Source organism: Aptenodytes patagonicus, chromosome 8 (genome assembly GCF_965638725.1).
Source record: "Aptenodytes patagonicus chromosome 8, bAptPat1.pri.cur, whole genome shotgun sequence".
NCBI classification, from domain to species: domain Eukaryota; kingdom Metazoa; phylum Chordata; class Aves; order Sphenisciformes; family Spheniscidae; genus Aptenodytes; species Aptenodytes patagonicus.
In genome coordinates, this window is record NC_134956.1 from 623,554 (window position 1) to 646,058 (window position 22,505).

At 41.4% G+C, this 22,505-nt stretch overlaps 1 protein-coding gene across 1 annotated transcript; it reads right to left on the reverse strand.

The window, feature by feature from the left end:
- Positions 1-398: 398 nt before the first annotated feature.
- On the reverse strand, positions 399-20,965 carry NINJ1 (ninjurin 1). Its single transcript, XM_076345893.1, has 4 exons — positions 20,789-20,965; positions 11,546-11,780; positions 6,456-6,617; positions 399-3,391 (listed from the first exon to the last, which is right to left on the reverse strand). The coding sequence occupies exons 1-3, from the start codon at positions 20,858-20,860 to the stop codon at positions 6,463-6,465; spliced, it is 462 nt and encodes a 153-aa protein (XP_076202008.1). The 5' UTR covers positions 20,861-20,965; the 3' UTR covers positions 399-3,391; positions 6,456-6,462.
- Positions 20,966-22,505: the final 1,540 nt, after the last annotated feature.

Below are 22,505 nucleotides of genomic sequence, written 5' to 3' on the forward strand. Positions count from 1 at the left end.
TGCTCAGCAGCTTATGAAACAGAAGTAAATGGATGACCTGGCATGAACCATTTCCTGAGACGGCCTGTAAAAATTCATCTCGCTTCATTATTGATGACCTCTTTTTAAGTGAAATGTTTGCCTACAACCAAGAACTCTGGAGAAGCACAGCAAACCAAAGAACCATTTAAACCAATGCATTTGTTTGCCGCCCCTAGGAGATATTCGCTAGGATTTTAAATAAGCACCCGACTTAAAAGAGTAATAATCATGTGATTAAATTATTTATACTTGAAACCAACTTGCAGATGCTTTTGTCTGCTAAAAAATACATGTCTGAAGGCTTCAGAGACTTAAAACACCGATTGCGTGTATGAGGACGTTTTGCAAATCTTTCTTAATCACAATAAAAGACATGGTAATAAACCAGCATCCTTTTTATTTAAAAAAAGACATCCAGTTGCAAGTTGAAAGCTGCTGATGCCCAGTACAGTCTTGCAGTCAGACGGAAGGCTTTCAGATCAGGTTTTCACGTGTTTGGAACCAAAAGAAGAGACCAGGCTCTCTGAAGTTGCAAGTGTCTCTGTTGTGATGCTTCAGTCACACTTTCAGGAGCTCAGGGGGCAGAAGGGCTCCTGGGGGTTTTCTTCTTGTTGTTCTGAGCCTGGCTCTAGCAGACTCGAAGTGAACAGACTCCTACCCCCTTAATGCCGACCTACACATCCAGCTCTTGGCACCCAACAGTGTGTTCAAGCTTGAAGTATTTTTTCTTTCCCTCCTGTATGTCCCAAAACCTGTGTCTTGCGAAGTCCATTGGAATCTGTAGCTGACAAGGCATCGCCTGGTGAGCGTCCCCTACCCTACTGCTCTGGATCCAGTTAGTTCCACAAGCCGCTGGGAGATGGGATATGCAAGCCGCCGTAGTTTCTGTTGGACAACAGCTTAGCAGTAAAGATGCTATAAGAACAGCTATTATATTTTTCAGGAGAAACCTACTGTAACAGCTTGTTTGCTTGAGTGACCTGAAAAATTATGGCCCGGTAATGAAGGGAATAAAATGGGAAAAGACCTGGTATGTCTGTACTGCAACCCCCTCTGACGGCTTTCAAGTGTTTCAGTGCAAGACAAACACGATCATGCTCATACGAGAGGGCCGCGGCAGTTAAGGAGCACAGGAACGGAAAGCTACATTCAAAATTGGGCCAAATCACCACCAAGTATAAATACTGTAAACATCAGTAGAGCCTGGGCGTCTGTTTGCATCTGCCTTTAGGGTAGTAAGGACAAGTCAAAAAGTGAGAGGATTAGCTAAGTGCCAGAAACACATTTCTTCCTATTTTTATGTCTTGCTTAAAAAACTAGAAAGATGCAAATCTGGCACTGAAAAATACCTAATATTCATACCTGAGTTAAAAGTAACTACCTTTTGGATGGGTTATGTATTTGGGACGACACAAAGCAACTCCTTCAGACACCTAGCTTAGGTACAAAGTTTCCTGTGCAGAAGAGAGGTAGATGCCTCCAGAGAGCCTCTCCAGACTGAATCAGATGCACAGACGGGCAAATACTGCAGTGAGTAAAAAGGTGAAAGGTAACAAAGGTGGTACATTCAAGAATCGTATCAAAATTCCTGCCCGATGTTGAGCCACTGACAAATTTCATGCTTGGAAGGGCTCTGCCTACAGCCGCTTATTTTCTCCAAAAGAAAGGTTTTTACGGTTTTCAGCACTGCTATTTGGCCAGTCAATTCATTACACTACAGCATCGGAACTGCGATAGCACAAGTATGTAGGAATAGTCCTTCAACAGTTCGCTGGTTTGTAAAAAATAAATAAGGAAAATTGTCCTGAGTACCTCATTCAGAACTTGTTCTGAGCTACGTTTAAATTAGGAGCACACGCGCAATTAAAACCATTGCTTGCTAGATACTGGTTAAATACGTGTTCAGTTGGAGATGAAGCAACGAAAGACAAATTAAAAAATAAAAAAGAATGTCTATTCCGTTACTAATCACACAAGTTTCTGATTTGTTTTCTCTTAGTAATTCTTACAGCACATATAAATGAAGATATGGTACATCAATGGGCCTTGAGACATAACTAACGAGAAACGTGATCGATAAAAATTGTAAATGAGATGAGACACATGGAAGTCAAACTTCTATTAATATGTGCAAGAGAGCATTTAAAAATTGACAGTAAGGAAATGTATTAGTACAAACCTGCATCTACAAGTAAGCACACTCTAGAAAACTGGGATTTTTCTGATTGCAGATGTGATACTTTGGAAATAAAAAGACTGAAATGTTTTTCTTGTAGAAATTTTTATAACCTACACCATTACTAGCAATAGTGTATTTAGAAAAAAGTGTCAGTCCCTGAGCCAGCAGGTAAGAACCTAGAAGATATTTATATCTCTCTATATATTTAAAAATAAAAATTAAAAAATTACTGATGCTTTTAGCCATAAACTTGTAAGAGTAACACAACTGCAGCAATCCATCTTGGGAAGAGAAGAGGGAAAAGTAAGTTACAGAGGGATAAACTTCTTTCACTTTGCTACTTGAATTGCTGACAGGTGCTCAGTACCAGTTAGTTTAGCAGGTAAAGCTCACCCCGTACCCTCTAGTTTTCCAGTTGGGCCTAGAAAAGGTAGCGCTTCTAACAGGGTTTCCAGAAATATATATAATGCACAGAATATGGAGTATAGATGTCAATAGTAAGAAACTATTAGCAATTAGGTTATTTGTGCCTGTGCACAAAGGAGAAGGAAATTTTAAGTGTGGTCCAGAGATGAAGAAACAGGACAAACGACTACCTGTGAGCAAAACTGGACAAAAGATAGCCTACTGTTTCTGTTTGTCTCCTCCTTGCTTTAGCTAGAGTGGAAAAAAGGAAAACAAGGCACAGCTGTCTTTGCACGCTGCAAAGGAAGACCGCTGCTGTGCTGTGGAGTACGCAGGTTTGGTGCCAAGCGAGTGAAATAAAGGACAATGTGACCATGCCAGAACTGAAGGCCTGCCATTTCTTGCCACGCTGGAAATGACAAATTGCCACAAAACCAGAAGGCATGGAAAATGGGAAGTCCTGTGAAGTGCCGCCAGCTGATACTACCTTGTTTGATGAGCTTATGCCACTTCTCTGAAAAACAATTAATTTCTACAGAAATTGAAATGCCAATATTCCATAAAAACAATGTCCTTGAGTCAAAATCAACCTTTCCTTAGATGCCAAACAGTTTAAATATTAACACATTGGAAAATTTCAGGTGCACAAATGTGTTGGTTGTTGGAAACTTGAGAATGCTGCTCGATATGTCCAGCTTCTTCAGATTATTTTTTTTTTCTATTGTGTCCAAGTGTAACTGGCTCAAGTGCAAATGGCACCTATGGAGGAATGAATGCTTCAGGTCTCTGAAATAGAAAACAAAGATACTGAGATTTTAGTGATACAGGAACTACAGTAAACGACAAATTTGCCTTAAAGGGGGAATTAAGTTTTCTTTGGAAAAGCGTGCGTAATAGTGAAGGTGAAGCCAGAAAATGGTGGCTACCCACTTCTCTCAGGGCTTTGAGGAGATCGTGGCAGCAGACTGAAAAAGACTTTTTTTTCAAGTTACATTCAGATGGCCGGGTGTTTTTAGCAAGGGCAATATGTACAAACGAGCAAACAACAGATGTAGCGTTCCAAAGCAATGAAGAACTTCCACATTTAACAAGTGTGGAGCAAAAAACCACAGGTCCCAGACATTTGGCCATTTTATTAAGAAACTGCATGTGTGAGAAGCATGAAGGCAGGATCACACAGCTGCTGGTTTTGTACAGATGTAAACTTGCTTTAAACATCCTTTGGTCTTGCCTCTACCTGAGGTTACATAAAACAGCTACTGTTTCTCCTTTATTGAGGCACGGCAAGTTTATTAAACCAATTTCAGCAGTAGATACCAATCACGTTTATGTATGTGAACAAATACTCTGGCTGTGCATAGCTATATGCGATATATGATATACAGCTGTATGAGCTAGTACCATCCACTAGGCAGAACCGTGTTTTATGCTCGCATGATGATCTCAGACAAGTTACATGTGACCTCATTTCTCATTTAAGACCTGGCTTTCTAACTAGAGATTCCGCAATCCCAGTCATAATTAAGCCACAGAACCCTTTGGGTTGACAGTTTATGGAGAGCAGAAGGAATAGCAGAGGAGAAACTCCAACACAAATGCTGTGAAGAGCCCCTTCTTGCCAGACGGTGCCAGCTAAGCAGTAAGACATTGCACAGAACCACTGATGTTTCTGTAAGACTTAGCCACATATGTGTGTGAAGGAAGGGGAAAGGAGACAAAGTCCATAGACAAGTGGTAGAAATTTGCAGGGGGATGCACTTTACGTGTTTAAAGAGCTAACGCACAGCAATGTTCAGAAGCCAGCCTGGCATGTTAGTGCTGCCCAGAGCTGAATTGGCTTGTGACACACAAAACAGATGTCCTGCAAACTCTGTAACAGCTGCAGGGCTCTTCAAAGCACTTCAGTATTGAGTTCTGCCGTAGAGAAATACAGCAGTCGTGTTTGGGAAACACTGCAGAAGCAGCATCTCCTAAAAGCCAGCGAGAGATCAAAAAGGGAGCAGAGCTGGCGCTGGTACTGGGGAGAATCAGTAAGGCACCTCATTAGAGAACGCGGTACTAGTAGAGAAATAGCAGATGAAATGCGGGTGAGCTCACCCATCCAGTATCCTGGTGAGGCAAGGTGTGCGATACCTACCTTCTGGCTATTAGCTGACCGTTATATTAAGGCACTAACTGGCTTGGGATTGGATTGTCAACTCATCTTCCTCTCTACTCAGCACACATCAGTGTGATAAGCAAAAACTGCTTCTCCTCTCTTCCCTCTTAAGTTTTTCTTTCACTGTATCAAAAAGAGGCGCAGCTGGGATTCTGGTATGCCACCTTGTCCATTATTTGAATTTCTTGGTGCCTATTTCAGATTCTTGTCTCTGCCTCTGTTCCTGGCTATTGTGCATGTTTTTTCCCGTGAAGACAGCTAAAATTCCAATAATCCTTCACTCAGTTCTCTTGGCTTTGCCAGTGCAATTTTGTGGTTAGTTTTTCAGTATTGTTTTAATACGTACTGCTGAGATGGACATTCTACCTATAATTCTGATAATATCTCAGATAATCTATGTGCTCTTTGCTGCTAAAATGAAGTATTTATTAGTTTATTTGTAGAGACTATGGGCAGAAAATACGATAAAACTATCTTGCTTCACTGCCAGAATTTCACAGGTTTTGGACGAAGCAGATGATTCCGCCCACACCCCGAAATAAATGAAGTTCATTCTTCATCTTCCCAGTAATTTCTTGCACTGATTTCCCCCCACACTGTTTAGAGTCTTGATAGAATTTGGTCTGCTTTCCATTCTTGTTACATTCACCTTCAGACTAGGGGTTTAAAGGCCTTGTTATCTTCTTTCTCATGGTGGAAGGGTTTCATCTAGAAGTTAACTCAAACCTGTAATGTTACATGTATGGGCTGTCTGCATAGTAGCCAGCGTACCGTGGCTTGCCAGGAAAGTCAAGTAATTCCTTCTTCAGCGGGTCTTCTGAACGTGATTTGAGATTTGGAAGATAAAGAGCCAGAGCAATGCTGGCACACAGAGACTTAGCAGTGCTATTTTAAAGGCAGATGTTGTACTGTAGTGCTTCTTGAGCTACAAGCCTACAATTTAGGTTTATCTCCTCCCAAATTGTTCATCATAGCTATGATGCTAGGAAGATACCCATTTTGACTCCCCCAATTCCTATATTTACCCTTCTGTATAAGTAAATAACAAACTTTAAAATGCAGGTGTAGCAAATAGTATTGTTCTAAATGACCACGTGTATCAAGTAAAGTGATAGTGCACATCTTTGTGGGCTGAGTCTCCCACAAAGCAAAAGCCCTGCAGCTTGGGAGGACAGAAAAGCCACACTATCTGCATAGGAACTGAAGGGCTCCAGTGATGTGTAATATTATATGTTGGACTTAATAGCCCTAGTTACTTGGATAAAGATTAAGTCAGTGTTCATAACAGACTAGATGCAGTATACTGCAAAACTTTCTTAAAAAAAGAAGCAGCATTTGGAGGAAGCAAAACAATATTATTTCCCTTCTTGGCTTAGTCAGCAATGAGGAAAAGGAGTGGCTAAGCCACAAGGACAATCTTCACACTTCCTATGCGTGACACATGCAAGGGGCCCCTGGCAAAGTAAGATGCTGCCATCAATTTTTGAACTCTACATTTAAAAACACACTGTAATAACTTAGCAGTTCCTACCATCTTTTGCTTTTGCACTAGTCTGAAGTAAACTCATTTATCTGCAAAGGCTAGAACTGTATAGATAAGCTCGTGGCTGTTTTTAAAGCTATGCCCTAGTGTGCGCTGCATTCTTGTATGCTATGCCCTACTACCTTATGGTGCAGAGAGACCACACTCACCTTGTACTTACTGTCTTGACGCTGACTCAGCAATTGGCTTCTGCACTCCGAAGGCAGTGATAAAAATATTCACAACTACTATAATGAATACTAGTCCAGTTGCAAGGTTGTTGAGGAAATCCAGCTTTCCATGTTTTGCAGGGTTGTTAAGGTCATATTTTACTTCAAAGAGAAAGGGAAAAAAAAGTTTTAATTATATGTATATTTCAAAATCCAGAATAAAAGTCTTCGCTACTCATGTAGTTCAAGAGTTGCTCTTACTCTGAGCTATTTGCATCAGTCATACTTAAAAGGGAAGTAAGATTCTGCAGTGTCAGTAGAAGTGCTAAGAAGATCTTTAACCACAAGGAGCTTATTAGCTTCCAGTAATTAGCATCTAATCTCTGTGGATGCACATGGGAAGTAATAGATACACAAACATTACTAGAAATCTTCTGAGTTCTTGATCTTTTGGAACCTAGTTTTGTTGCAGACTTTAAGCATTTAAAAATTATTTCAGTCTTGAATACATGAAGCTTGAAGCCCAGACAGAACGTAATGAAGTTAAATTTCCTAGTTAAAATGCTACAGATTCTTCGCAGACAGCCCAATCTCTCTACCAGTGCTGGATTTTTTTTGTACTGGTGCCCTTCCCCAGCCGTACTCCCTGCTTTTGCACTGATTCTGTTTTTAGGAAGCAAGAGCATTATATCTGTTAAACAGAGGAAGATTTCAAAGCAGTGTAGCTGCAGTCCTTTTTACAGAGAGCATCAGCTGTGTAAACAATTTCTTTTGTTTCTTGCAGTTGTTCTTTGGTTGAACTGCTAATGGCAGTGAGGGAGGAACACACAAGGGAGATAGTATTAATTTAGTTTAAGCTTTGATTCCAGGCCTTGTGAAAACATATAAATGACTTACGCTGGAATGATAATAGACTTGATGATAGAGTAAAGCGTGTGCTTGTACAGGACGGTAAGAAGTCTGGGGGCACTTGCCTGGCATCATGCGAAACCCAAGATTTTCCTCTGTCTCTGTTCTCCTGCAGTAAGGGCTCTGCAACTCAGACCCTCTGCTAAATTTCTTTGATGCTGATGGAATGAGTGAAGATGAATTCTGGAGAGTGTTTTGAGAGTGGTTTTTGTCTATTAAAAGTCCTAGTTCTTAAATGCGTAGATCACTGGAGCTTGTGTGTGCATGTACAGGACATGTCAGAGAAAGTTCATACCCAACAGGTTTTTACAGCAACACAAATAAAACTCTGAGCTCCTTCTGATAGGCACATACATAGATGCGAGGCTTACGACTCTACTGCACGAGATAGATAAACTTTGTTATTTGCTTTTAACATAATGACCCTGTCAACACTGCAGAACTTAACCACAGAACCAAGACTTGCTTGTTGAAGCAGTTAAGTGGAAGTGGTGGCAAACACACTCGTGATGCTGAAGTATTAAAAGCCATGTTCACTTGGTGTCCCTAATTAGGAAGTCTAATGCTGTTTTGGTTTCAAGGAATTCTGGGCGTCTGTTCAAGTCCTGTTTGCTAAAGCAGTATAGTCAAACATCACAGGCCAGTCAAAGCACTGAAGAACAGCGTGGGGGAACTATCTGAAAAGCTTAAGCTTAAGCACACCTGTGTAGGCATGAAATAATTCAAGCTCAGCAGTACTTAACCCTGAAAATGAGTTTATACATGTCTGTAAAGCATCTGGAACTACATGGACGCTTGCATCCCAACAGTACCTGGAAGGACTCTAGTACTGTCATGTGAATGAAGCTGAATAAATGAAATGGAATAATTAATTAATCCTGAAGTATGGAAGAAAAGCATTTCAGACAGTTGGTTTAAAAAAGAAAAGTCAATAAAGGCCTAACGTCTTTTGTGAGTTAAAAGAAATCATGCTCAAAAGAGAATTGTCACTTTCAGAGCTGTCCCTTTGTCCAAATAAGGGTCAGAGAAGACAAGTATTGCTTGTCGCTTCAGGCGGTGCTCTGAATTTTGAAGTACAATTGCAGTAATCCTATCTTTGTGATTATAGTATTTAAGATGAGGGTGTTTGTGAAAATGTTTTTAAGAACAGCTATTCTTTAAGTATTTTATTATAGTGGGATTAGATTACTATGATTTCATGCCACTTAAACTATTTCAAGACATTCTTTGCTTTTCTTCCAAAAATTTAAGATTACCAAATCACTTTCAAGGACAAGTTTGCTGAACATTTTTCAAAATGTTCTTGTGAAAGGCTCTCTTGAAGGAGGAAAAGCTTTTAATCCCTAGTAGAGAACTGGGAGAACTGGTAGCTCCTGGGATAAAACTCTGGCTCAAGGAAAGAAACTGGATGGTGGCACAGACTTTTGTTTGGACTTGTGAGAGCTGGTAAGAGGCAGAGTTTTGTGGCTGGACAGAAAGGCAAACTGTTCCTGCAGGCCAAAACTACCAAATACACATTGTGAAAAGCAAGTTCTTGCTATGATGCCTGTATCTTTGTACCTTCATATCCTATTTCCTATCTTCAGTACTTTTGACCTCAGCATGACAGCATCACTCCAACAGCATACCGCTATAAGCCGAGGGCTTTGTCACCCTCAGTACGCCAAACCTACAGCCACTGCTGACTGCAGAGCGCAGGCTGAACTCCTGATGAATCTCACTATTTGCTAAGTGGTCTGTGAACTCTACCTCAGCCCAGCTTGGGAGTTGGGGCTGCTGGGTCCTCTCTTTCCTCTCAATGTGACAAAGATAAAAATTACAGAGATGGAAGCCACTTCGGCAATGTCTGGCAGAAACAAGCATTAAAAAGCAATGTCTCAGCATATACCGAGAAATTATTGCCTGACAAAAAACAGGGAACTTGTTTACAGCCTCAAAGCCTGCTTAACTGAAACAACCACCAAGGAGATGCCTTCAGCCAAGAAACATATAAGTGTTCTGCTGATTTTTCCATTTTTCCACATCCCCCAGTATAATCAGGTTGCTCTTTCCAGTCCCTTTCTGGAATCTCCTCTGAGCCAGGACATGGATTTTGCTCTTGTACCAACTCTACCAAATGCAGAGACAGCTGTATTCTGTCTGTTTCGTAAGAAAGAAAAAAGCTACATCAGCTGCATATCAATATTACAAGCCTTATGTATCCTGGTTTCCTAGGAACTTCCTCCTTGAACAGAAAGTTGTTTTTTCAGTTGTGCTAAAAACCGGAACACTGAAAGACTAACAGAGATGCCAAAGGTGGCACCTATAACTTAGTAAATGCCATGTGTGAACTCTGGCTATCACCTTCAAGGCTTTTCATTTACGGTAGACTTATGATCTATCATATAGTACCCATTAATTTAAAGGGAAAGATTTGAAAAAAGCTATGAGAATAAATGATCGTATATCACTAGCAAAAGAAGTGATCCATAGCTGTTTCCTACCAGTGAAGGTGTCATTTATTTCAGTGAATAATGGGGTTCAACTGATGCTGAAACCTAAACATTTCCTCTGATTTCCACAGGTATCCTTCGATCGACTCTCCAAAGTTATGGTCTAGGGTTTTGGGTGCTGCTAATGAATGTTGCAGGTTTTCAGCAACTTTGCAAAGTGCCAGTGGATTCTTTTCGCATTTTGCCTTGCAAAAGCATGGGGGGGAAATATCACAGTAAGTTAAGATAGCAAAGAGAAGTATTGAAGACTTGTTTAAGGTCAAAACAGAAAACTCAGATTTCCAGAAGAGTGCTGTCTCTCCACTCTCTGTGGAGTTTTAGCTGGGCTTTTTTGGGTAATTCATGCTTAGTGATGACACTGTTTTAGAAATGAGCCTGGTTCTATAGCTACTTAGATCAATATTCTGCCTTACAGAATAAGGCAGAGGATATATGACATACGTGTGCTACTAATCTAGCAATACTAACTTAAAATACCTAATTTTTAGTGATAAGTACTGGTTCTTGTGCCTCACAGCATTGTACCTATTAATACTGAACAGCGGAACCTCTATTTTTGAGAACAGCAAAGACACTGCATTGAACTTCTGGGAACGTGAAGGTCCGTAATTCAACAAACAAGACAGAAAGGGGAGAAGGGGGAAGGCAGGGAGCAGGGAACTAATTCTGCAGCTGTCTCATTAAATGTGTCCAAAGCATGCACTAACACAACTCCTATTTGAACTCATTGTCTTGAAATGACTTCTAGCATATGTTAGGGGCGTTGCATCACATTTCTTTGGTAAAAAGTAGAAAAGGTTTCCCTAGCGATAAGCAGAATTCAAGACAATCTATTTTTAGTCCCAGGATGCTACTTGGACTGTGTTTTCGTATTATATGTCATTTCAAATTTTTTGACTGAAGTCATAGTATGTGGATAATAGATGAGGTATGTTCTTACGGTGAAATCTTGCTCCAAGTAGCCTATTTTTCTTTTTAACTTTAATTTCAGTTTAACACAGGTTTGAAAATTAACAGTAACAACTACATTTCTCCCATTCCCCACCTAGAGATTTAGGATGCTTTGAATAATTTCCTAAATTTAAAACTAAGGGGGTTTTTTTCATTATTGTCAAGCCTTTGCTATCAAACCTTTCATTTGATTGCAGAAACACAAACAAACTGAAGACAATATGCCACACCAACATGAAGATGGACATTTCAACTTTACTTCTGTTTCGGAGTTCTACGTTCACAACATATTCTTATAATATTACTTATGATATGACTGATATGGAACAAATACATTTCAGTCATAAGATTAAGTAACAGGTCTTGCCAGAAACAATATTATGAAACTGGGCAGGCTGCATGATCCTATCTGGCCTATGAATGTTTCTTTTACAGTATTTCATCATTTTCCTTCCTCCTCAGGCCTTCTGAAAAGAAAAATATTCATACTCTGGGCCAATGAGTATGAGGAAGTTGATCAAAATTGAAGATTCCACATACAGCTGCCCTTACTCCTTTTGTTGCAACATTTCTATGGTCTTAGGAGAAAACTTTAATCAATTCTGAGGTAAAGACTTTCAAATATAACAGCTTTTTAAAAATAAATGGGGAGTCTGTATACCATATCTTATATACCATCTTATAGATTGCATCCTGTAAGAAAAACACATGTCAATGGTTCTCGCTGTTGCTACATACCAAGGAATATCAGGAGCACTCCCACCATAACTTGCAGTGTGAGCGACAGGCTGATAAGAATGATAAGTGGGATGTAGAAAGAAAAAGAAGGTCCTTGCTCCATCACAGCTTTCAGCTGGGACGCATTGGCCATCAGCAGGGCAATGTCCAACATGCTCTCCGCAGCGCTCTTCTTATTTGCGTAGTGGTTGATATTCATAGGTCCATTTCGTTGAAACCACTGTGACGTTCTGTGCTAAAATTGGGAGAGAGGAAAAAGATTATTCACATCTCTCTTAATTGGTGTAGCGAGCGAGAGATCTCTTGGCCCATCAACTGATTTCTGTAATCATACTGATAGAGTAATAGCGGTACTGAGACTATCAGTACGTCTTTTTCACTGTTACCACTGTCCTCCATCTGACAAGGGAGCAGTAAACAGTGTCTGTACTGCGCTCCGGCAGATGCACTTTTTCCAGCTTGTAGGATCAGCCTAAACATCAGTATGAGTCTACCCTGGGAAAAGGAAAGATTGAAAAAGCTGAAAAATTTGTACTGAGGCAAGTTGGGAGGGAAAAACCACTGCAAAACAATCAAGCAAGCAACAGATTCTTGTAACTAATTTACTCCTAAAGGCATACTTAAAAATACAAATATTTATTAAATTTACCCTCTGTCATCACACATCTACATAGTTCCTTAATTACTCATAAGTCTTATTTTGAGGATACAAATACACAAATACATTAAGAGTAAGCTTTTTCTAGCTGACTTCTTTAAACCTACTTCTTAGAGACCTTTTTACTGCACAGATGTGTTCCCGCTTGCCAGAAAATACTGAGGAAAGTCTCTCGCTTTGAAGGTTAGTTCAAATGCAGAAAACGCCCTCTAATTACTCTCTTCAGCAGCAGTCATAACTATCAAATTTCCAACTCCAAAGCCAGGTTTGCCACTGTCCAGACCTAAAAGCGTCCTTTCAAATAGGACAGATATTGATGCATATGGCAAACACATTGCCCGTTTTTCCAGGGCATTCAAATACCAAACTTGACCTATTTTCACCAGACACATTGTAATCAACCATGGCCTAAATATTTTACTGAGTGAAAAATGTCATGGGGCAGCAGCAGACTTTTTTCTGCAAAGAGAAGGAAGCCATGTAATCGTAGCTTCGCGCTGACGGCTTCGTTACTGAGACCAAGCTCCCGGGAAGAAAATGGCTCTGAGACGGATACTGACTTCAGTCAGGAAGAACTCGATACTCATTTGGTTTTGTCTATATCCCACAATCTAAAATGCAATTTGGCTGGGGAATCTGTCCCACATTCGTCACCTTTTCTCTCCCCAAGGGGAGCCTCCTCTTCCCACCCCCCTGCCCCGTTAAACCGCTATAGCATTTGGATGCTTCAGAAAAAACACTGTAATTCTAGTATACCATCCACCAAAGGCACTAAACCAGGTGTAGATGTTTATTTCCTTATGGAAAGCAGCATGGAATATATGCTGGCAGTACTCAGTAGAAAAATCCAGACTAACATTTTTCACTGTTTATTGTACAGTAAAAAGCCAAACACACACATTTAGCTCTTGGCTACCTAATGCTAGCAGTGTAAGAGGGGACGAGGAACTATGTGTGTAATAGCAGAATTCACTTTCTGGGCGTGAATTTAAAAGAAACTCTTCTCAGTAGACTGTAGAATTAATATGATCTATTTTGTCACAAGTTCATAGTAGAGGAAGTTTTTTCCTATGCCTAGCAGCTAATTAACTCCTTCCTGCCAAAAATACTGACTTTGAAATATCTATTGGGTCTACGAGGCTGCAGTGTGTAACACAGGCAAAAACTACATGGGTAGCTGTGACTCAGTTCTTAATCCTGATGGAAGGGGACTGCAGTGAAAACATGACGACCGGTTCCTTTGTTTTCACTCGATGTAGGAATGTGATCATGTTTGACATGGCTTTTTTTTTTTTTAACTATACAAAAGAGTAAATAGTCTGGGCTACAACTCCCTTTCAGTTACATCTGTGACTACACGATGTAAGACAGTTTCTATATAAACAACAGAATATCATCTTTTCTTTTTCCTGGGGAAATGTCCTGCTGCACTTTTAGGACCTTGCTGTTTGCTAATTTTCTGTATGGTCAAGTTGCAGGTGGAGATAGCGGGCTATGGCCTTTGAACCGCGGTGGAAGCAAAGGTTTTGAGTCATTTCCCAACTCCAACAAATGGAGAAGACTTTTCAAAGTCGGGTGCTGCTAAGGCAAACTGAGGCAAAACTTCTTATTCCTGGAATGACAACTCAGCTATTTACTATGTTTAGATTCTAAAAAATGGCATTTTACTCTGTTAAGAGGCTTTCAGCTACCACTCCTGAAAGCAGACCAGTTCAGAATAGGAACTAGGCATAAGGAGAACTGAAATGTTGGTTCTACTGTACAGAGCTTTTTCTCAGCCTGTGATCTTGCCTTCTGCCAGGAAAAAGGACATGTAATCACAAAAGCCCCAGAAACAACCATTTCCCATCTCCTGATTGAGAAATGGAACCTCCAGACTCATGCTGGAAAACCGTAAAACAAAAAAAAATGCAAATTAGCCTTGCCCTCTGGAAGGAAGTTGAAGGCAACTGCCAAAAGTATTGAAACAAATGCAGTCGGTACTATGGCAGCAATTTTTAAGATCAGACTACGTGTTACACAGCAATATATAGACAGGCAATGAAAGAAGAGCTGTTGCCTTAACCTCAGGATAATGACAGTCATGTGCAACAGAAATTATACAGGAACTTTGTTATGTGGTTTTATGGTTTCAGGGAGATTCCAAGCATGTGGCAACACGTGCAGCCCGCAGCACCAAACGACACCTACTATGCTGTTATCACCTGCAGGGCTGCAGAGAGGGAAAGTGAAACTTCTGGAGATTTTCTAGGATGCATGTAAAATAAGGCTTTTCCTGCAGGTGTCACTTGGCAAGAGAACAGTGACACATTTCACGTGACCTGCTTCAGTCTCAACGTAATCAAAACACCTCATTACACACTTTCAACATTCAAATTACCTGGTACAGACAAGCTGATCCCTTCAGTTGGTGTCACCAAATGAGTCTGAGGAAAAACAGCATGTGCGTTCACACATGTGTGCGTAAGAGCCAGGTGTAGCTGGAAGTGCTGTATCTTCCTTTCCCTGTCAGTAACAGCCTGCCCTCAGGTCTCCCATTGCCCGCAAAGCATCAACCTCTGAGCAGAACAACCTGCCGTGCTAGTCTACGCACCGTTATGAAAAGGAGGGGAGTGAAAAGCCTCCCCCTCTTGCTCCATCTGTGACTGGAAGAGCTTATTTTCACAGTGACACGGTGCTGTCCCCACAGACAGTACCGCTCCGCGTCTCCGCATAGCCGCAGGGTTTGTTTGCTTGCCCAGAGCACTGCAGTTTGCAAGGATAAAGCTAAGATATTACGTCAGAAGCTGGCACTTCTTTGCTTCTGTAAGGCCAAACCTTCACACCAGGACTGAACGGTATTGGATACGTAGTCTCACGGTGTTGGTACAGACTTTGCCGCTGCTTTGCTTCACTCGTCGTTTCAACAGTACACCCAGAAGAACTGAGTCCCTTTGAAATACAGGAAGGATTTATTCATTACATTTATTAAAAAATAAATAGAAGTGGCACTGAGGCGAATGTCCTTACATGCCGAGTTTCATGAATCGCGTCTAAGACCCACCTGGTGATTCAACAGGAAGGAAACAGCACTGAAAATGGAAACATTTGAAAACAAATAATAAAGTATCTTTGCTAAATACAGTAACTCGTTACAGTAAGGATTTCTGCTTCTATTACAGCATTAAATCGCTACTTGTGACAAAATTTATGGGGCTGTTTGTTCAACAGAGTATTTATCAAACACTAGTGACTGCTGAAGTAGTCAAATTAACGGCTGGAAGTCTGACCAAAAAAAAAGAAAGCCCCAAAGTAATTTTTTTTTTCTTGTCCAATTTGACCCGAGTTTCCCAAAATGTACCAGTTAGTCTGTCCAGAGAAGACAGGTGGGTTTTTTGACATGCCAGCCATCTGTAATCCACAGAGAAAAAACCCACTGGTGAAAATGACACCTATTTTGCATTTGTATTTAGAACTTGGTTATGTTCATTCCTGTCGCTCTGCCCTATGAATGGAGGAGAAAAGAAATAATTTGGATTTTGAGTGTGAGCTTTTAGGATTCATTCCCTCTCTCTTGGTATGTTCCTAGGTACTTTACTCAGCTTCTTAAATGTATTCCACCATATATATATGTTCCCCTAAAGAGATTGATATAAGAAAATCTAAAAAAAAGCCAAAACAAAAGCCCCACAAAAACTGTAAAAGGCAAATATTGCCTGAACCAATAGGGCCTTGAAATTTCCAAGTTAAGAGTCAGATCTGTTATGAACACTGAATTTACTGTTCTTGTAATGAGGTTAACAGATACTTGCAGTAGCACAAGACTGGTTACTGTTTTCTTCTTAAATGCCACTAGAAAACCAGTATTTTGCAGTTAGGAAGGTGAACTTGCAATTTCCCAAATGAATACTTAGAACCAGAAACTGCAAAGTATAAGCCAGAAGTACAGCCTGGGTCGCTTTAATTTTGATTTGCAATTTGTAATTGCAGCTACTTAATATCAGCTGGGACTGCAGGACCCAGAGCTCAACATGTTTTGCATGTCGGGCCCAGGGTCTCATATATGGGTTCTGAAAACATACAAATACTCATTTTAGTATTGGTACAGTATTAGCACTAAATACTTTTGTGGCATTCTACCTTTAACTCATTATGCAGCCTTATAAAGGCAGAATGCCTTTATTAAATACAGGAGACCCACAGTTTTGTATGGGATAATTGGGAAAATAATGCTGATCATTATTTTTATATTCCAAAAAAGGTTTCTAAGAACTGTGCTTCAGATTAATAACACCTCCCTTAAGCTGTCAGAAGGTTCTTTGCCTTCAATTACACTTACTCTGAAATACAGTCTTCACAGATTTTGGCTTGCTCTAACCCTGCATACAGCTTTCTTTCTATTTTAGGGGATTACTGCAATTTTATGGTGCTTTTAGACACTTTTAAGAGCCAACAAGCTTTGATTCAAAATGAGATTGGACAAGCTTGTTGATCAGTATGACCTCTGGGTTTGTAATGTCATGGAGCAAGCTTCCTTAAATTCTTGTGTTTAGGGACAGTCCCAATTTTAAAATAATGGAAACTTGCTATGTAATAATGAGGCTGTGTAAACATAAGGCTGAGTCATACTGATCTTACAGTGGACTGTTCTTTACTGTGTTTTGCAATATAGTCTTTCTAATCAAAACTGTTAAAAAGATGCTAAAAAGCAAAACAAACAAAAGTTTAAAAAGTAATTTTCTAAGTTTTTGATGTATTCACCTTTACGAAAAATACTGCACGGCAAACTTCTCCAGATCTTTTAGTGGTAATTTCACGTTCAGGAAAAATTCCAGTTATATCAAAAAAGAGAAGGATCAGACATAAAAGGAATAATACAGGACTAAAAGAGAACACAAGTTCAGAACTTCACTTTTATTTTTTTCTAAGATCAACCCTACAGTCACAGAAATGAACTAGCAACTTTATACAATTATTTAATAATCCTCATAGATGTGGAATTTCTGTCCACATCTCCGTCACCTACATACTGAAAATTTAATGGGCCATATGTGGCCACTCTGAAATTGGACTTCCCCTCTGTCTCAGAGATTTTGCTGATCTAAAAATACAGGGAAAATATTCTACAAGGAAAAGAAATATTCTTCCAACAAAAATATTTTAAGCTATATCAGTTATGTAATAGATGATTAGATCCTCTGTACACCTCCTCAGAAGGTATTATTTCTTTTCCCCCAATAAAACATTAGATCACTTGTTCAGCTTAGCACTGACTCGGAGAGAAAAAACCCTACATCATCAGTTACAATTCCTGTCAGAATTTCATTGGGGGGGGGAGGGGGGAGGAATCTGTCCATCCAAGTACCAACCTAGCGTAACACTAACTAGCTTGCCAGACTTCTGCAATCACATCTCGAGACAGTATGGTTGCAGGCAATTAAAAAAAAAAAAAACAGAAAGGGAAAAACTCAGCCTGTGTTTGTATTTCATAGACAGCATCGATTTTCTAGCACTTTTAAAAGCCTATACTTAAGAAGAGACAATTTCTATACAGACAGGCAGAAAATGCAAGGATGACTACATTAAGAAAAAAAAGTGGTAACCATGCTGATTCCTGAGAGCTAAAAAGTTAGTGTAAAAAAAGGGGAAAGTACAGTCATGTTAGCTCAGGGCAGAGCGCTATTTTCCTAAAGCTACAGTGGCTCCAGGACTATAGAATATTTTTACTCATTAATGACTTAAAATAATCAGCACACCTGATGACTAACTTTGTGAAATGAAGTAATAACTTAAACTTCTTCGTACAGCTATTTAAATAGAAGCTTTCTCCTGTATGACTTTTTTTCTGTCTTGCGTTACTACTAGCAGTAAGTTACTACTTACTGCTCATTTCAGTGATTTGGTCTTATAACACTATTTCTCACAACTGGACTGTGGGCCGCCTATCTTGTGTTGTTAAAGCACTGTTTGTTTATTCTAGCTACTTAAAAAACAAGCAAACAAAAACTTACCACCAATAGTTTCAATATTTGGAGTACATCGAATACTCCAAATTCAATTTGATATAAGTAATGCTTTAGAACATTCCATTTCATTCTATATGCAGTAAAATAATTCCAAGTTCCTACAAATTTGAAGTTTGTTACTTGCAGTATGATGCCAAGAAACTGCCATGTCCCAAAATTACTTACGAATTTATATACAATCTTGAACACATTTTTAGTAATAACATGACTATAATAGAAGCCAACTATTTCAGAGCTGTTCTTTTGCACTATCCAATTCTTGTTCACCTTTTTCATAGTTCTTCTTTAACTCTTTCAACTAGCATTTCCTGTTATCTTGGAAACGTTAAGCTAGATTTTACAACACGGTCAATCTAGACTGTTTCAATATGGACCATGAACACGGAAAGCAAATAGAGGAAGATGAGAAAACAGTTACTATCTGTATTTGTATGAACAGATCCTTTGCAGAAATGGCCAGACACTTCTGCCAAGTGTAATTATTCACATTTGTCAGTGAGGTGTGCCAGGCCAACCCAGTATTAGAAGCAAGGAATTTCTTGCTTCTAAAAGCTTGACAGCTGCTAAGAAAATTTATCCAAATTAATGATGGAGTTAAAATAAACCCCATTAAACCACTGTGTGACCACTCATTCAGAATTACAGTGTGCTTAACTAGTCTTTTTTTAATTCGCGTGCTTTGAATGCTTTGAAGGTAAGACAACTATATCTGCATTTCATGTCAGCTCTTCTGTAAGAGAAGGTAGCAGTCTATTGCTGAAGATGTGCAAGAGAATCTATTTTGAGGAGAGGGCAGAGGCTAGGATGAGCAGTAAGCAAACCGGGGTGGTCCAAGTTGCGATGCCTGCGAGCATTCCTAAAAGCAGACACTTAACGCACTTTCGACTCCAATCCTGAAGATTTAGGCACCTGTGGATTTGGGGCCTCTCCAGGTTTAGTTGGCTGCTGAGTTGGGCCGTTCTTTTGTTTGTGCGAACTGTGAACTTGGTCAGATTTTTTAAGGTATCTCCTATTCACAGATTGGTTTTTGAGAAATCTGTCCCCATCTGTTTTACCTTGCATATACTTCTTTTTTTTTGGTGATAAAATGAAAAAAAGTGTCTGTAAAGTTCTCTGAAGTGCTACTGTATACGTATAATATGATACAATATTACATCTCGCTGCTTATTCTTTATATGGCACTCATATAGAACTTGCAGTTTTTATGGGAAAGATGTAACAAAATGATGATTGCTTGCAACTGAAGATGAAGTAAAACAGGAAAGTTGCAGAAAAATTCTTGGAGCAGACCAAGTTAGAAAAAAAAAAATCCCCATGACTAGTTCTTGTGATGCAATCACAACTCTATGTTAATAAAAAAAGAAAATTGCTGAGAAGTCAGTGGCTTAAAGGAAACCCCTTCAGGCCACCAGTTTGACCCGCGTATCCCAGCCTTGATTCTCTTTAGGCACTTTCCAGGATTTATTAAAACCAGGTATTTTTTTTCTTGGTATGATATTCATGACTACGAGGGTTTGTCAGGAAGGGAGGGAAGAAGGACAGGTCTGCTACACAATCAGTCCATTCTGCCTGCAACCAGAAAATTTTACCAGTGACGCAGAAGGTGGTTTAGTACAACTGTTTCTATGTGGCAGAGTCTTAGGTTGGAATAAGAGTTGCTTTTTAGTTCAGTCCCTTCCAAAACAACATAAAAGATGCTCTTTTACCAGCCTGGGTTTTCAGATAAGTGGCGGGCTTGGAAAACATCCTTTATGCGTAAACAGAATATGGGATTAAATGCTTGGCGATGTTTTGACTACACGGAGTAGTAAAAAGCTGGGTATTTCTCTTCTTGTTTTTATTTGGATTACTGTATGGAAAAAAACCACACAGGCCCAACCCTTTAAGTAATTCCTCCTACTTTTGTGCTCATTTATCTCCTGTGTAGGTATCCCTGAGTAACTTTTCCACCCTCTCCCAAGCCACCTGGGCGGAGAAACCCTCCCAGGTTCAGAGTGGTGCCGCTGTGCTCCCAGCAGAGATCTCGGGGGGGGGACACACACATCTGGCGACCTTTCAGCTGTCATGTGAAGGAACTAAGGGGTCATCGTGCCAAGGACTAAAGAGGGTTCTCTTTTCAGTCCTTCGTTGGCACTTGCCTATCTCTGAAGTGAGACAAAACGGGACGCTCGCAGCGGCATCCTTACAAAAACAAGTGCTGAATTAATGGAAGACGTGTAGAAAAAAATAATAATCGCGAAGTACCGGTTGTAGGAGTGCGGCAGCGGCCAGCACACCGTCATCCCCTTCCCCGGGTCTCCTCCCGCCCGGGCTCAGCGGGAGGGCTCCGCGGGGGCACCTGCAGCAGCCGCCGCTGCCCCGCAGGCGGCCGGGCGGAGATGGCCCCTGGGCCGCCCCGGCCGCCCCCACGCCTGCCTCGCCGCCGCTGCGAGACCCGCCGCTTCCCCGGCCCGCTTCCCGGCGGGCTCCGCCGCCTCCTCACGCCCCGCTCCCGCCCGCCATGTCCGGGCGCCGCGGCAAGCCGAGCCCGCTCCCGCCCTCTGCCCGCCTCAGCCGGCGGGGAGCGCCCCCGGCCCCTACCCGCTCGACGACCGCCGGCTCCGCGCCCTCCGCCTGCCCGTTGAGCTCGTGGGCCTCGCTGCCGGAGTCCATCGCGGCGCCGGGGAGGCCGGTGCGGCCTCGGCCCCAGCCCCGGCTGCCCGCGGGGAGCCCCTTTGTCCCGGCCGGGCCCGGCTCGGCAGGTCAGGGGCGGGAAGGGCCGCTGGCCGCCGAGGAGAAAGTTTCCAGCGAGGCGGCGACTGTCGGAGCGAGCGCGGCGGCACCCCCCGGTCCCGTCCCTCCCTCTCCTCAGACACGCCGCCCCGGGGGCCGTCTTTCCCGCCCGCCCCGGGGAGGTTCCCCGCCTGGCGGAGGCAGCCCGCCGCCCCCGCAGGTGAAGGTTTCCGTGCGGGATGGAGACCCGGGCGGCGGCCGGGCGGGGCCCCGCGCCCGCCCCTGCGGCAGCGGCCTCTTTCCTGCCAAAAACTTGGTTCGGGGTGAAGTTTCTTCAGCTCCCGCTGAGTTCGGGGCCGAGCGGGGTCTGGGGACCTGAGCGGCTGCCTGGCCCGGTCAGCTTGGTTTTGAGACCAAACGTCCAGTGTCGGCCAAGAGTCATAGTTTGTGCTGTTCTGGGGAGGAGTATAGGCAGTTGGTGCTGAATGCAAATGTTTCATTTTAGAAAACTGTCCTGACAAAATTAAAGTTGATGGCTAGGGTTTTATTTTAAGAGCGCTCTCATCAGTGTTTTTAGGTTTTCAGTTTCATTATCCTGTGTTTTTTTCCTCCCTAGACTTATCTTCCCACCTGTACCACGGCAAAGGACTCTCATAAAAACAACTAAAACACACAGGTTTGATGGTGATGGAACATCAGAGGAACACTCGGATGCACAGAAACAACACAACTGGCAAAAAGAGCAGTAAAGTAAGTCTAAAGTATGAAACAAAGCAAAATAATTTAAATTAGATTTTAAAATATTGTTACAAGCAAACCTTCTGCTACTTAAATTTAACAGTGTTCAGAGTGAAAAATAAATTAAAAAAAAGATGTGTCTTATATGACCACGTGTAATCTCTCTTAAGGCTAGCAATGAACTGCTCATCTGCGCTGAAAATGTTCTTGAGTAGTTGTTCAACGAACCTGTTCCTATGTGTGGTTCCAAACGTATTCCTCAGGTTAACTCCTTCAAAATCTTCTGTGTTAGGAATCGCTTTTCTCGCTCTCTAAACACAATTAAAGGATATTCTATTTACAGGATGTAAATAAACATATAGAATATAAATAAACATACAGAATGTAAATATAAATAAATATAAATTGATTTTTTTAAAAAAAGGTATAAAGGCCTTTTGCTAGACCTTGCATAAAGAGAGACGATGTAGAAGCGTTACTACCGATTCCCTTATCACCAAGATCGGATTTTTACATAAGCAGCTCCTGTGGAGGGAAGCCCCAGTTGTGTTGCTTAGTGCAATAAACGCAAAGCTGTTGGACCTACAGTCATGAACAGGTTGCAAGAGGCCACTGCTGAAGGGAGGTCTAGACACTCGGCTGTCCTCACTTTATAGCCATTGGGCTTGGGAATTAGCCGTCGGCCTGAGTCTCACAGACAGGCGCCAAGACCATGCCCTGTCTGCAGGGCGGGATCTGCAGTTCACTTCAGCAGGTCCTCCAGCTGGAGTAGTCAGAAGGTCATATATGAGGTCTCGGACTGCAGCGTACCCTACAAAGTGGGTCTGCCCGAAAATGCAGACTCAGG

Bases quoted from the DNA above. Each gene is read 5' to 3' on its own strand.
- NINJ1 (XM_076345893.1), bottom strand. From the start codon at position 20,860: ATGGACTCCGGCAGCGAGGCCCACGAGCTCAACGGGCAGGCGGAGGGC. The intron at 11,781-20,788 runs GTAGGGGCCGGG...TCCCAATTTTAG, and splicing joins AGCCGGCGGTCGTCGAGCGG to CACAGAACGTCACAGTGGTT. The intron at 6,618-11,545 runs GTATGTAGCAAC...TTCTCTTTGAAG, and splicing joins AGTGCTCCTGATATTCCTTG to TAAAATATGACCTTAACAAC.